This window comes from Schistocerca cancellata, chromosome 1 (genome assembly GCF_023864275.1).
Source record: "Schistocerca cancellata isolate TAMUIC-IGC-003103 chromosome 1, iqSchCanc2.1, whole genome shotgun sequence".
Classification (NCBI taxonomy): Eukaryota; Metazoa; Arthropoda; class Insecta; order Orthoptera; family Acrididae; genus Schistocerca; species Schistocerca cancellata.
The window spans coordinates 383,395,415-383,412,551 of record NC_064626.1 but is presented as its reverse complement, the minus strand read 5'-3'; the positions used below and the strand labels follow the sequence as shown (position 1 = coordinate 383,412,551).

Sequence of the window (17,137 nt, the reverse complement as noted above, 5' to 3'; positions counted from 1 at the left end):
ACATTGTGCACATTTGTTAGCTATGCAGAAATGTATTATCAATGTTCCATGACTTCATTTTCTGATACTCTCTCCTCTGTGAAGGTGGTTTCATCACTTCCAATTTGTATTTTCTTTTACAATACTTTTAATTATCTTAGTTTACATCAGTCCAGTGAAATAAAATTTCATACGTAAATTATTCTTCTCAATAGTTGCATACATTTCGTATACACAAATTAAGCTCAAAGTAAAATTGCAATTTGATTTTAGAATCATATGTGTCTGTCTATTGTTGACAAAGGCCTTAATGGCCAAAAGCTATAATTGTGAGAGTCTTTTTGTTGCACCTATCTGCGACTCAGCATCTCTGCTATATGGTAACAACTTTCCACCTCATAATATTGTTACATTCCATCCTGTATTTTCCATTGTTTGATTTTGATTAAAGTTATTTATGATGTAAGGCTTCAGCTTCACTCATTTCCTTAAGATCTTCCGAATGGTCAATTGTGGTATGTTCAGCTCCCTGGTTGTTCTGTTCATAGTCATGTGAGAGCAAGGGCGGCTCGTGAGTAAACATTCTGGGTGTTCACAAATGTTTAGATTCACATAAATTTGAGAGTGTGAAATTAATAGCATCTGTTGTACAACATTTATGCTTATCGACAAGTTTATACAACTACAGCCACTGACCATAACAACAACAGTAACAACAGTAATAACTGTTGTTACAGTTATTATTATTATCTTTTTGACTTTTTTTTTTTCTCAGACTTAAGTCTGGTTAAAAATGGAACGTGACGCGGACCTCGGTCAAGCGTGACTTCCTTGTAACTGTATGGTATATGTTATATTGCATTTAGGAACTTTCGGGTAATTGAACATGTATCAATAATTACAGATTTTTGTAGTTGTATATATATGTTTGGATGTAGCTGTATTGCATTGATGTACTGGTGAATATTGTGAGGTATGACTCCTGTAGTTGATAGTATAATTGGGATAATGTCGACTTTATCCTGATGCCGCATGTCCTTGTCTTCCTCAGCCAGTTGGATGTATTTTTCAATTTTTTCTCCTGTTTTCTTCTGTATATTTGTTGTGTTGGGTATGGATATTTCAATTAGTTGTGTTAATTTCTTCTTTTTATTGGTGAGTATGATGTCAGGTTTGTTATGTGTTGTTGTTTTATCTGTTATAATCGTTCTGTTCCAGTATAATTTGTATTCATCATTCTCCAGTACATTTTGTGGTGCATACTTGTATGTGGGAACGTGTTGTTTTATTAGTTTATGTTTTATGGCTAGTTGTTGATGTATTATTTTTGCTACATTGTCATGTCTTCTGGGGTATTCTGTATTTGCTAGTATTGTACATCCGCTTGTTATGTGATCTACTGTTTCTATTTGTTGTTTGCAAAGTCTGCATTTATCTGTTGTGGTATTGGGATCTTTAATAATATGCTTGCTGTAATATCTGGTGTTTATTGTTTGATCCTGTATGGCGATCATGAATCCTTCCGTCTCACTGTATATATTGCCGTTTCTTAGCCATGTGTTGGATGCGTCTTGATCTATGTGTGGCTGTGTTAGATGATACGGGTGCTTGCCGTGTAGTGTTTTCTTTTTCCAATTTACTTTCTTTGTATCTGTTGATGTTATGTGATCTAAAGGGTTGTAGAAGTGGTTATGAAATTGCAATGGTGTAGCTGATGTATTTATATGAGTGATTGCTTTGTGTATTTTGCTAGTTTCTGCTCGTTCTAGAAAGAATTTTCTTAAATTGTCTACCTGTCCATAATGTAGGTTTTTTATGTCGATAAATCCCCTTCCTCCTTCCTTTCTGCTTAACGTGAATCTATCTGTTGCTGAATGTATGTGACGTATTCTATATTTGTGGCATTGTGATCGTGTAAGTGTATTGAGTGCTTCTAGGTCTGTGTCACTCCATTTCACTACTCCAAATGAGTAGGTCAATACTGGTATAGCATAAGTATTTATAGCTTTTGTCTTGTTTCTTGCTGTCAATTCTGTTTTCAGTATTTTTGTTAGTCTTTGTTTATATTTTTCTTTTAGTTCTTCTTTAATATTTGTATTATCTATTCCTATTTTTTGTCTGTATCCTAGGTATTTATAGGCATCTGTTTTTTCCATCGCTTCTATGCAGTCGCTGTGGTTATCCAATATGTAATCTTCTTGTTTAGTGTGTTTGCCCTTGACTATGCTATTTTTCTTACATTTGTCTGTTCCAAAAGCCATATTTATATCATTGCTGAATACTTCTGTTAACTTTAGTAATTGGTTGAGTTGTTGATTTGTTGCTGCCAGTAGTTTTAGATCATCCATGTATAGCAAATGTGTGATTTTGTGTGGGTATGTTCCAGTAATATTGTATCCATAATTTGTATTATTTAGCATGTTGGATAGTGGGTTCAGAGCAAGACAGAACCAGAAAGGACTTAATGAGTCTCCTTGGTATATTCCACGCTTAATCTGTATTGGCTGTGATGTGATGTTATCTGAATTTGTTTGGATATTAAGTGTGGTTTTCCAATTTTTCATTACTGTGTTTAGAAACTGTATCAATTTAGGATCTACTTTGTATATTTCCAAAATCTGTAGTAACCATGAGTGGGGTACACTATCAAAGGCTTTTTGGTAATCAATGTATGCGTACTGTAGGGACCTTTGTTTAGTTTTAGCTTGATATGTCACCTCTGTATCTATTATCAGTTGCTCTTTACATCCTCGTGCTCCTTTGCAGCAGCCTTTTTGTTCTTCATTTATAATTTTGTTCTGTGTTGTATGTGTCATTAATTTCTGTGTGATTATTATTATTATTATTATTATCATCATCATCATCATCATCATCATCATCATCATCATCATATAAAGAATAAGATGCTTAACTTATCTGACAAAAGAAAGAATTGTTTTTGTTGAACTTTGTTGTTTTGTACATAATTATGTACAATTTAGGGCAACAACAAATTAATGTGTAAACTTTCGCAACTCTCCATTTCGCACTTTGTGTGAGTTGGAGTTTCCACACTTTTCCATTTTTTCAGACAAGTGTACAAGATCCCCTAACAGATGTATTAGTTCACAAATTTACTTCTGGTCTAAAAATTGGATATTCTTACTCTGCACCCACATAACAACTTGTGCTAACTGTACACTTCCTTGTTAAATGTTTGCTTGTAGTCATGCTTATTTGATTTTGCCACTCTCTGAATCTGTTTTCAGAGGCCCCAGTTCCTTTGTGGCAAACTTTTCATGGTAATTTACTTTTCTATTCCCAGAATGAGATTTTCACTCTGCAGCAGTGTGTGCGCCGATATGAAACTTCCTGGCAGATTAAAACTATGTGCCAGACTGAAACTCAGACTCGGGACCTTTGCCTTTCACATGCAAGTGCTCTACCAACTTAGCTACGTGAGCACAGCTCACAACCTGTTCTCACAGCTTTATTTTTCTGTTAGAATTTAAAATTGATTCAACATACTTCATGTTTACACTGCACACGAAAGCTGATTCCTGTACAATGAACGATCAGCTCCAAACACAAACTGCCATTTGTGGAAATGATTAAACTCAAGTAGTAATGTCTACCAACGTGGTAACCTGACTAGGATACAAATGAGGTGCTGAGATCCATAAGACCCTAAACCACACTGCCATCAATCCCACATTTAAATGAAAACCAGAGAAACTAGCGATACAGCTTTTCATGAAGTTTCAAGCATAGAATGTGGGCCTACAGCACAGATAAACCTGACTCATCATAAGATCAATAGATTTCAGAAACATGAATAAATGCTACAATCTCACAGTAGACAGTGATGTGTGTGAGGCACTTGCGATTCTCAGTGCCTCAAATGGATTACTGTATGATCGAATTCATAAGTTAATATACAATAACTCATTCAGAAACCCACCAAATAGATTTACTGTCAGTACAACTTTAAAATATACTGACATCTGATCTAATTTTACTATATAGTGAGTAAATTAGCATATCTGAGGAGTGTACTATCATCTAGCAGGATTTATGCCAAGTGAACAGGGATAAAAGTCTGCCGCAGTGTGCTATAATCTGATGGAACTGACATAAACTTCTAGTTGAGTGGCAAGGACTACCTGTGCACATTATGAACCATGTACATTGTTTATCAAATCCATATGTATTTGGCCTATAGGGTAATTACATTATGCAAGTTGCACATCTTAAAACGTGCATAACTGAAGGTGTTCTCACGACCATGTTGCCAAGTTTCATGGAGTCTATAGGAGCAGTAGCGCAGTAGATTACATGCTGTATCTGACAGATTGCAGCATCTGTGTTACATTTAAGAGCATTCAAAGAAAAATAACCAATAAATCTGCATGATGTTGAAAGTTAGGATGTTCACGTGCTCTTGTGCTCTTACGCAGCAGCTGCCACTTCTGTGAGCTACATACGAAACTTGCCTGCATGTGGTCATCCATTTCTTCACTCACTACAGGCTGACCCACTGATTCTCCATTGGAGAGGTATCTTCAAGTTCTAAACTGCACCTATCATCACCAGATGAAGATGGTAGTTGTTGTATCTTTGTTGAACTTCATTCTAAAATGTCATTGCACTGTTATGGCAGATTGAAGTGAAAACATTTCAAGCACAACAAACACTTTCTCAGCACTTGCCACCATTTTGGCAAACTGCTACCTGCTGTGCTCTCATGGCATAAATCTGCAGTATGGGTGCAACAATACATAACTTATTTAATTTTTCTATATGAGTGTTGAGTTTTGTGACAATAGGTGAATTAATGTAGCTGTGGTGAATTTATGAAATCACTGCAATCATTTATAACTGTCTTGTATTTTCATGTGCTGGTGATATTAACTTATGTTTGTACAATGTGACCAGGGACTAACTTTACTATAATTCACCACACTAGCAATGTTAGTGACATTGCATGAAATAACTTCTGAAACAAACGTGTACACAAATAAATGCTTCAGTGCCTTACTGTGAAACAAAGATAGTGCCAGTCTGCATTATCTGTAGAGTGTTAAAAGTAGAAATATGGAAATGAATAACTTGTCAATAATTCTCTTTGAGTTTTTGCAGAAGACATATTAGCCACTATTTAAAATGAGATGTACCCATTGAACTGAAATTCAAAGAAAACACGAGGGTGACACATGGATTTTGTATCTTTTTCCACAGAGATGTTTTTTCATCTGGTATATACACAGCTGTATATGAAGCATTGAGTGCCACAAATAATATTGAACAGAAATCTGTATCAAGCATAATATTTGCAGGTGGAATGGCAGGTAACACTTTTATAATTTTGTATTGTTATTTAATGAGATAGTTTGAAATGTTACTATAATTGGAATATTACAACCAGGGATAAGTTGCACTGAGTTGTGAAGCCACATTGAAATTGGAAGTGGAACCTGAACTTTAAATGAATGCCACTGACAGGCTTGGCCATAAGCAAGGTTTTATACACAGGGTCCTCTTTTCCATCCATTGCTCAATAAGGCCGCCTATAGATTTTTCTATGCATTGAGTTCCTGTCCATGCTGCTCCTGAAAGTTTTATAACATTTTCTATCCACTTTCTCTCAGTCACAATCTTGTCCTTTTTTTTATGGTTTGAAACTTCTACCATTAATCTACCACCTATTTCCTAATTTATATTCTCCACCAACTCTAAATAATTTTTGGGGTAGTAATTTTCATTGTGTTAATGGCTTTCTATTTGAGCTTGCGTTCCTCCTGGGTCATGCCAGGGATCTCATTCTTAATGGCTGAGTTTGGTTTTGGCAACCCAAGGTTCTCAATCTGTCAGCTTAGGAGCACTGCCAGCAGCCTGGGCTGTACTGCATGGATGGTAAGATAGGGTCCTACCAAGGGCATAGGTACCGACAAGGAAGAAAAAGCAAAAGGGAATGACAGTTTACAAATTAACCAAGAGAGGTACTCGTGTTCTCTTATCACTTGTGTTGTAATCTTCTACCAACAAGAAGCAGCCTTTCCCTCAGTCCATAACTATAAGTGTATCCTGTTGTCACAATGCGGTTTCAATAGTGTCATTTTATCTGAGCAGTATCACAAAGAGACCTAGAGAAAGATCATGAGAAACATGAATTGTTGGAGTGAAAGAATTTTTTAAGAAAAGAGGAAAAGCTTGGGACAGAATGGAGGGAGAAATGTTGTGGGGGCACAGGAAAAGATGGAGAGGCTCATGTGCAAGACAGACCCAATCAGGGGCTGGAAAAATAAGAATGATGACAATGATGTTGATGATATGATATGATACAATATGGTGATGACAGTGTCATCTATCGCTAGTATGGTTTATGGTGCAACAATGAGTTTTTTGCTCATACCTGCACCTACACAGCTAGCTCATGTTCAGCAATGAAGATCTTACTGCTATTTCTCTGTAGTGTTGTAGGATCTCAAAGGTCAGTAAGCATGTTCTGATGCATATAATTATGCTGTTTGCAGATGAACCAGAACAGTTCAGGGTATCTGATAGAATAGCAAGTGAATATAATAGAGGGAAACATTCCACGTGGAAAAAATATATCTAAAAGCAAAGATGATGTGACTTACCAAACGAAAGTGCTGGCAGGTCGATAGACACACAAACATACACACAAAATTCAAGCTTTCACAACCAATGGTTGCTTAGTCAGGAAAGAGGGAAGGAGAGGAAAAGACGAAAGGATGTAGGTTTTAAGGGAGAGGGTAAGGAGTCATTTCAATCCCGGGAGCGGAAAGACTTACCTTAGGGGGAAGAAAGGACAGGTATACACTCACACACACACCCATATCCAACTGCACATACACAGACACAAGCGCTTGTCTTTAGCAATTCTTGCTGAGCCATTTTGAACTTCATGTAAATCTCTTTTCTTAGGCATTTGTATTCCCTTTGAGTGGATTCATTTGCTGCGTTTTTATATTTTCTACTTTCATCAGTTAAATTCAGTATCTCCTTTAATCAGTTAAATTCAGTATCTCCAACATTATTCAGGAATTTCTACTAGGCCTTCACTATTTTATCTCTTAAAGCTACCCATTTGCCTTCTACTGTATTCCTTTCCCCTGTCCTAGTCAACCATTGCCTATTGCTCCCTCTGAAATTATCAGAAACCTCTGGTTCTTTCAATTTATCCAGGTCCCATCTCTGTAATTTCCTATCTTTTTTTTTTCCTACAGTTCATAATAAATTGTGGTCTGAGTCCACATCTGCCCCTGATAACAATTTACAGTTAAAAGTCTGGTTCTGAAATTTCTGTCTTACTATTATGTAATAAATCTGAAGCCTTCTGGTGTCTCCATATCTCTTCCATGAATACAGCCTTCTTTTATGATGCCTAAACCAAGTGTTCATGGTGATTAAACTCTGCTCTGTACAAAATTGTACCAGACAGCTTCCTCTTTCTTTCCTTTCTCCCAGTCCATATTCATCTGCAATTTTTCTTCTCTTCTTTATCCTATTATTGGATCCCAATCCCCCTTTGCAATTAAATTTTCATCTCCATAACTATCTGAATAATTTATCTCATCATACATTTCTTCATTCTCTTCATAATCTGTGGACTTACCTCACACATAAAAATGCACTACTGAGCTAGGTGTGGGCTTCTTGTCTATCTTGGCTATAATATTCTGTTCTTTATGCTTCTTCACAGTAGCATACATACATTATTATTTTCTTATTCATTATTAAACCTACTCTTGCAGTCCTGCAAATTGAAATTATGTTAATAAATCTTTATTCACCTGACCAGAAGCCCTGTTCATCCTTGCCACCAAACTTCATTAATTCCCACCAAATCCAACTTCAAGCTATCCATTTCCTTTTTTAAATTTTCTAAGATACCTGCCTGATTAAGGAATCTAATGTTCCACACTCTGATCCATAGAACACCTGTTTTGTTTCTCCCGATGACTTCTACCTGAGTAACCCATATCCGGAGATCTGAATGGGAGACTATTTTACCTCTGGAATATTTTACCCAAGAGAATGCCCCATTGTTAATCCATACAGTAGAGCTGCATGCCCTCAGGAAAAATTACGGCTGTGGTTTACCCTTGCTTTCAGCTGTTTGTGGTACCTGCACAGCAAGATTGTTTTGGTTTATCTTACAGGGCCGTATTGGTCCATTATCCAGACTGTTGCCCCTGCAGCTATTGAAAAGGCTGCTGCCCCTCTTCATGAACCACATTTTTGTCTGGCCTCTCAACAGATACCTCTCAGTTGTGGTTGCACCTATGGTATGGCTATTGTATCGCTGATGCATGCAAGCCATCCCATAGACAGCAAAGTCCACAGTTAATGAGACACAAATTAAAGGCCATGAAAAAAAAACTATGTGGAGTTAATTATCAGATTTAACTACCAAACTTGTCAGATTTAACTATCTTGTCAATAGAGTACAGTGCAGCGGCCAATATTGACTTCAGTGACATGAACAGTAATTTGCTTTGCTGAAAGCAACAACATGAAACTTAAAATTAGATTAAAAAGATAATTCCTTTTCTCAACTATTAATTATAGCCTTTTTCTTTTATTTATAATTAATATTTTTGCACTAGTAATAGTATGAGTCCGTTCTTTATTAGACATCGTGCTAAATCATTGTGCAAAATTGGCCATAAACAAAAAATGTATTGATTTTGTTTGCCTTCCAGTTTTCTTCAGAAAGTCTATCTTTTGTTATTTATTTATTATAATGATACATTTAATTTGTTGTGTGCAATATTTCCATGGATATGGTTCATTTACGCATTGTTTTTCAGTAATCTGTCATTTATATTAATCTACTTACAAAATTATAAAATGTGGTAAATCTGCATAGAAAAATTGCAGAGGGGTAATTTTATGGGGAGAGCAGGAAGGTGAAGCTTTGACAGTTAGACAAAATTAATCATTTGATACCACTTTTACTTGTACAGTGCTTGATGACATTTCAGTTTTAAAATATGCAATACATGGTTTTTATTAAAGTTTGCAATATTTTGGAGCATTTTCAACATCCATGTTTCTTGTATTTGTTTATAAATGACGACAATGTTTTTACAAGTTACAACTCTTAAACCTTAAATCATAGAGAGATAGTCATCTTATCACCTTCACTTTAAAACAGGGAAAATTTAATAGGTACATAATTTTGAAAATAAATTATGTCTGAAAGTATCACAATTTGCCATCATTTAAGTCATTCAAATAATAACACATACCAAATGTTCTTGCAAAATCTCAAAATTTTATTTTATTTTTTACAGGTGGTAATTTGTTCTTTGCTAGGCAAATATTCAGCTTATGTTTTGAGAATGTAATTAACTCCATGAAAAACAATTTCATGTCATGCAAAATCACAGATTTACAAAAATGTAAATTATCTTTTACACATCATACTGTGGAAACATCAGTTTTTAGTTAATTTTTTTTTACAGCAGCTTTTGTAACTATTTTTGCTCTTAGATTTTTCTACTCATAAAAATATACAATTTTGGCTAAATTTTCACCTGTAGGAAAACTGGATGTTAGTTAAAATTGGTACGATAATGGAGCTTCCCAGAATATTCCAGTGGACATACATGTTATGAAAGGTAATCAAAAGTGCATCAAAAGTTAGGTCTATGTAGTTTGTCCCACTGCACAATTATTCATAATTCATATTTCACATGAACAACCAGGCTTTGTGAATACTTCAGCAACCACCATGCAGTGTGGTGGTAGAAGCTTGTCTATCACAGGGAGCAGGGACCTTGTCTTAATTTCCTGGACTGTCAGGATGGTATAAATGTCTAATAAGAAGTTTAACCCCAAAGTCTGCCAATAAAGTGGAGCAGATATACACCTGCAGTGTGATAAGGCTTGTAAAGATAAGCAGTGCCCCACCTGCATTGACCTTGATAATTCTAGTCACTTGTATGAACATAGTGGCATGCAGTTTAATACATAAGAACAGTCCCACCAGGAGCGGTGTACCATCTGCTAAGAGTACCACCCACTGAACAAAAAGGGTTTCATACAGTCCACTTTAGGACTTCACTTCAGAAAACAATATCAGAGCATAACAACACATAGCATATTTAATGAAATATCCACTGAGTTAACCTATTGTGCAAAATGAGTAGCCTCTGTTATACCTTAAGAGTTCTTAGTCAAAGTGTAACTTGACCTTCTTTAAAACTGGGTATTTAGCTCTAGTTAACTCGGTCATCTCATAACACATTCCTTTCTGGGGGTCAACCTTCTTCTTTTCCATGTGCCTTGGTCCCACATTAGCACAGGGTTGGCATCATTATGAATGGCTCTGGCATTGTTAATTTAAGGGGTGACCAGATGGGATTCCTTTTGCCACACTGTTGTCCCCTCCCCTCTCCTCCCCACTCCTCCCCTCCCCTTCCCTCCCCTCCCCTCCCCTTCCCTCCCATCCCCTCCCCTCTCCACCACTCTCCCCCCACCAGATTGGAATATGTGTACACCAACTATCTGTGTATAGTGCTGGTGAAAGTGAGCAAAAGTTCTCTTAACATTTGAAAATTGTGTAAGGCTTGTGAACCAGCCCAGTTTCACCCAGTCGGGTGGGGAAAACTGTCTAAATGTTATATCCAGACTGGTCAGCACACTGACCCTCATCATAATGGAAACAGTTGCATCACATCAAGCTGAATAGGTACAGAAAGCAAATTTGCCTGAGCATATAACAGCTGCCTGTAAAGTAGAATATGTGTCCATGAGCCATATCTGTTATTTCAGGTGTCATCACTGTGGACACATAACCACAGTATGCAATACATGTGCAACAAGTCAAAAATGTTGTCAAACACAGCTGAAGATGGGCACCCTTGTGCAGCTCCGTTACTATGAGTGAAATGCATGTTTGGTGACATGAGTTCAGATTTTTCTGGATGAAAAGAAAATTCCAAAGATAAAATTAAAAAAGAGAATACATACTTGAAAGTTAAAAACATAGTATATGGCCCAGAAACCACCAAATTTTGGCCAAAACAATAAGAAAAAGGTTGTCATCAACAGAGGCTTTACTAACACAAGCTGCCTTAAGTCACATGTAGGCAGCTGAGATTTGATGGCGCATGTTCCGTAAAGGCTGTTGTCTTCCACACAAAACCAGCAGATCCCAGACAAACTTGGCAACACTGGTTTCCCAGGTATCAGGCCGTAGCTTAAAGCATATTTTGATGCCTAACATTTTATCTCATACTGTGGGGACAATTTCAGAGGTAATGGAGATGTAGGTAGTGCATTCTCCAACATAAACTAGTTCAGCTATCCAAAATTGCAAAATTGTTTACTTGTAACCATGAAGTAAGTTTTTTTATCATTCTGAATTTCTACATCATAGTGAATAATAATTAGACCTTTACAAAATTTTAGTACCTTATCAGAGAAAGGAATTTGATGATTTCCCCAGAGCATGATCTGCTACTGCTGATTTATGTGTGTTTCCAAGATGACTTATTTGTCCAATGCAACTTTATGTATTTATTTCTCCTTCAAACTTAATGATTCACACTTAGAGCAAGTATCTAAATAATCTTCCAATTTTTCCATGTCCACAATCATGTTAACTTCACTTAAAATGTCAGTGATAAAGCCTGTCTCTGGAATGGGCAGCGCAGGTTGAGATGTCCTATTCATGGAAATCATCAGTCTCAAATTATTTTCAGTTCTCCACAGTACTTTTGAATCAACACAGTTCTTTCAAGCAACACAGTTGAGATAATTGTCTGTTTGATATTTGTGTATAATGTACCACTGTATGCTGCTTGAATGTTAAGTCAGACAACTAATTTTCACTTCTTGTGGACTTTATTACAAAGTAGTAACTACACGCAAGTTCACAACTGCTACTGACAGTTAAATAATCTCACCACATGTCAATCAGTTAACAGTAAGCTATTAATTTATTTTTCAGTTACAATATTTTTTGTAAGGAATTCATATGAGGGCAGAGATCAGCAGTAGCAGCTGGCAGAATCTTCTTCATACTGGCTGCTGGTTAGTGTGTAGCAGTGGTTGGCTTATTTTCTCTGGTGGCAGCGATGAAGGTACTGCCATCGGTGCATTGTGAAACTCTTCCTCATGACATGAAACAAACTCAAACAAAAGTTTATGAATAAAAATTATCAGAACATCATATTTAAATAATTTAATAGCTGTTGTACCATTATATTTTCACTTACACACTCTGCTGTGGTAAGAATCATGGTGTAACTGCCACTAATTTCTGTTACATCACACATCTCGCAACAGCTGCAATAAAAAATTGCCAAATAAATCACTCCCATCATGTTTAATGCTCACACTAGGTATGACATTCACAGCAGATCACTGAGAACAGTACTGAATGCTCATTGGCTGTCAGAGACTGCATGGCATAGGCACACAGAACAAGCCTAAGCTCAATCACAATCATTTGTGCCTCCTGCTGTTGTACATGTTTTATTTTGGAGTACAGTATATTTATTATTTATGCCTCAGAGCTCCCATACCTTGTGAGTATAACTTATTTTCTTTCACTGTATAATATGAAGCTTTCTAATTTAGTCTTCTGCATTTATATATTGGTAATTGTTTCACGTTTCCTAAAACATAATAACAATATTTAAATTATTTTTGATTGTGTGGTATCTTTTTTAATCTCTCAGGAATCTGAAAATGAAATTTTTGTGATTACTTTTAGGTATGCTGTCTTGGATTAGTATTATACCACTTGATGTGATGAAGTCAAGGATCCAGGCAGACAACCCTGATAATCCAAAATACAAAAGTTTAATGGATTGTTTCATCAAAAGTTATCAAAGTGATGGATTGAAAGTATTTTTTAGAGGTTCCTGTATGACAATTATAAGGGCATTTCCTGTCAATGGTGCAACATTTCTTGGACTAGAAAAAAGTTTACAATTTTTCGAAAGTATTTATCTTGGACAACAAATATGCAATAAATAATCATTGTATCAGTTAATAATAATGTTTACCTTTCATTAAAAATACCAATGTCTCAGTATTTATGGGAAATAATTTCAGTGTAAGAAATTTAATTTTATAACACTGTTAAGCAGTTTTCCTCAAGACTACTATAACTGCTTAGACAAAACATTACAGAAAGAATATAGAAAGACAGCAGATCAATAACTAGGTCACCTCTCTGTCATTTTCCTTATCTCTCTCTTGATAATGGATTATTTGCTAATTGTACCATCATAGATTTCTGAACTTGATTATTTATGGTTTTGTATTTTGTACATAAATGCTTTTAGAATATTAGTGTTGGCAAATATTTATTTAAACATATCTGAATTATTATGTCTAATGTGGTCTCTTCGTTGTACATATCCATTATGAATGTGATATGATTCATTAGTTTGAATGTATAAAAAATTATGTCCAAAATAATAATAATATTTAGACCTTTTTCTTACAAATTATGTTTTATGGCATCTGGTTAGACTAAACATCTGAAACAAAGTTGCTGAATTCAAGTTCACATCATATTGATGTTTGCAATAGGAAGGAAGAGCTACCCATAACTGTCAGTTACTTTATTAAGCTTTTTATACACACACAATCACATTTGCTGGCTGGAACAATCAAATTCATATCATACTGTCAACTATTACCTTTTTTCAGTTCTAGATTTTTAGTGTTTTTCTCTCTAATTCAGTACATGTTATCTCCCTTCTTTCCAATAAGTCTGACAGAAGGAGATTCTGGGTATAAAACATTACAGATTCTGCTACTCATTACCTTTCCATGCTTGCACTGAAATAATAATAATAATTCCATTATCTGCTGATTATACTCACTCATATATTATTTTTCTTATTTCTTAAGTGAAATTTTTGATATTGCAATTTTCACCACTCCACTGGGCATTCAGCAAATATGAATTTCATAGAATAAAGAGTCAAATGGTAATTCTCCTATCAACAGCAGCAGTACCAGCAGCTCATCAGAGTATTGTGAGTTGCCACAGCTTCTCACAAGAAGCAACTTATTTAAAATTTCATCAGCGTTCTTTAGCGTCAACTGTTGTACTTCGTGCATGTATGGGTATTTATCAGGCTGTCTTTAGTATGGATAAGAACTGTAATTGCTGTGTCCAGTTGCGAGCCAAGTTGGTGATCCCTCACTAACAGCTCCAGCCAGTGTTGTCTTTAGTCACGCAGCTTGAGCTGTTGCCTATGAGCATGACTGCGGGGAAACAGACGGCGTAATCGGAGGGATGTCCAGCATGAGCCATGTGTCCTTCAAACGCTCCATTATGTGACTGCCCCATGAACTGTTCACACTGATGTTGATCCCTCACCTGTGGTCTAGTGGGAGGTTGTTCCAAGGTGTGGCAAGCAGCAAAAGACTTTCTGAGGGGCCGGTTGGAGGGTCTCCCAGTCCATCTGATGAACAGGTATTGGGCGCTGTCTGCGACTGATGAAGTCCCAGAGCCAGATGAAGTCACTTGGCCTGTTCCAGAGAAATCCTCTCAGCCTGCAAAGTTTGGGCAGTCACAGTGTGAGGGATTACTGGTGGTTGAGAGTTCCAACATAGGTGCATAATGACGCCCCTTAGGGATAAGGCTGCGAAGGAGGAGAAGAAATCCAGTTTTCAATCTGTCTGCATACCGGGAGGAGTCATTCCAGATGTGGAACAGGTGCTTCCAGATGCCATAAAGACCACAGCGTGCAGCCAACTTCAGATGGTGGCTCATGCTGGTACTGATAATGTGTGTCACTTTGGATTGGAAGAGATTCTCTCTGCTTTCAGGTGGCTAGCTGAAGTAGTAAAAATTGCCAGTCTTGCTTGCAAGATGAAAGTGCAGCTTCATTAACAGAACCAACTGTGGTCTGTTGGTACAAAGCTGAGAGGGGGGTCTGAATCAGAGGCTCAGATGGTTCTGTGATCCTGTAGGTTGCAGATTTCTTGAATTACGCCATAGCGTGCTGGATTTCTGGGTTCCACTAAATAGGTCATGGGTATCAAGGGCTGCTTGGAGTGGACTGAGCAGTTTTTTTTAGGTTAGAGCATCCCAGGAAAGTGCAGAAAGGACTTTAGTTTTGTAGGGTGAAGGATGAACACAGGAAGAGGGTAACATATAAACAATCAATGCTGTAGTTATAAATTGTCGTAGCTGTGTTAGAAAGGACAAGAGCTTCAAGCACTAATTAAAAACACTGAATCTCAAATTTTTATTGGTATGGAAAGCTGGCTAAAACTGGAATTAAGTTGAGTCAAAATTTTTATAAAGGACATAACCGCATTCAGAAAGTATATATTAAATACAGTTGGTGGTGGAGTTTTTATTGCTGTCAGAAGTAGTTTAGCATTTAGGAAAATTGAAATAGATAGTTCTTGTGGGTTATTATGGATAGACATAGTACTTGGCAACCATAATAAATTAATAACTGGTTCCTTGAAACTGATTATGATGAGATAAATATACTAAACAATCTTGGATCATAGGAAGTGAACAATACTGCACCAAAGATATAAAAACAAAAATCCATTACTTCAAAGCTATGCAGAAATGTTTAAATGTGTGGGGTCCTACCCACTCGTTTTGTATAGGGTGCCTAAAGGATGCTGCATTCTCGGACTGCTATTCAACAATTCAAACAAATCACGTTAATAGTTTTTATTACAATAAAGAAGATAGACAATACTTAACTTTGTATTACAAGAATGTGTTGCAAGTAATGGGTGACAGCAAACAGTCAGTGTCTTTCTCTATATACTGTGTCCATACAAGCAATGTAAATGGTATCATTGGCTGGGAGGCCCCTTGCGGAGCAGGTCCAGCCACCTTGGTGCAGGTCTTATTACTTTCGACGCGACATTGGGTGACCTGCATGCTGGATGGGGATGAAATGATGATGTAGACAACACAACACCCAGTCCCTGATTGGAGAAAATCCCTGACCCAGCCGGGAATCGAACCCGGGCCTGTAGGACAGCAGTCCATCATGTTGACCACTCAGCTATCGGGGTGGACCATACAAACAATGGATATGGATCACTAATAAGTGCTATCATAGTGCTCTCCTAATGCAGGCCTAGTACTGTGTGGCCAAGGCTGGGAGGAGCAATGCTTATATTCTCTTCTTGTAGAGGTCACTGTTATCATGGTGTGATCCTAGTCAGCAGGTTATCGGCTGACATCATCTCACAGCCTTCTCTGCTCTTGTGTTCTTCATCTTCATGCCAGTGGTTGTCAATACACTGAAACATTTCTGCCTCCCAAAGCAACAGACTGTCATCATATGGGGTGTGCGACCACAGTGGGGCAGGCAGGAGAGTGGGTGCCTCACAGGATTGGAAGCTGTGGTGGCAGGGGACGTCAAGCTTCCGGTCATACCTTGCCATCTGGCCTGTGCTCTGGTGGAAACGTCCCCCAGAAAATGACCAGAAGGGTATGCATCCCCCTCCTGATGCCAGGAACCAGAAGAAGAAGGCGGTGAATGAAGGGGCGTGGGCGGGCCCAGCTCCATCGATAGGACAAGAGGAGGCGGAGGAGATGAAGGCTCCATCTCCATAGGATCATCCCGTGGTGTTGTGAGGACACCCTCTGGCAGCTGCTGTGGCTACGCAGTCCTCTGGACCCATGAATCTGGCAGAAGAGACACTGCAAGATCATACATGCACATGACAGAGGTGAAGTTGATTTTCATAGCAGTGTTGCCAGCCATCTGGACCTGAAATAAGATACATTCAAGCACCATTGCAACAGATGATCCACCTTGCACCCACCATCTGCTGCTGCTAAAAATCCTGTAAAAGACAATATCATTTGGTGTGAAGTGATACTTGTAGCCTTCCTTCGGTGCCGGATGCTGAGGAGGGTGGAGCAGTGTCCGATGGCAGGGGTCATGAAGCAATTCCGCCGGTGATAGTCCATCTTGTGGATGTGAATGATAGGAGGCAAGAAACAGTTGCAATGCTTGATTCCTGGTGTGTACAGAGCGAAGTTTGGCCATCTGCTGCTTAAAGGTTCTGACAAAATGTTCCGCTTCGCCGTTTGACTATGGATGCAATGGTGCACTAGTTACATGCTGTATGCCATTGTGTTCACAGAATGTTTCAAATGCATTTGACATGAACTGAGGTCCGTTGTCCG

The 17,137-nt window shown here is 37.5% G+C and overlaps 1 protein-coding gene across 10 annotated transcripts in view; it reads left to right on the top strand.

Moving 5' to 3' along the window:
* Positions 1-13,382, top strand: part of LOC126175285 (solute carrier family 25 member 45-like) — a 113,009-nt gene extending 99,627 nt beyond the window's left edge. For all 10 annotated transcript variants that reach the window (XM_049921953.1, XM_049921961.1, XM_049922018.1 and 7 more), the window contains 2 exons: positions 5,197-5,306; positions 12,713-13,382. In XM_049921953.1, coding sequence (XP_049777910.1) covers positions 5,197-5,306; positions 12,713-12,978 — 376 coding nt within the window. In that variant the 3' untranslated portion in view covers positions 12,979-13,382. The remainder of the gene's footprint in view (positions 1-5,196; positions 5,307-12,712) is intronic.
* The last annotated feature ends 3,755 nt before the right edge of the window (positions 13,383-17,137 follow it).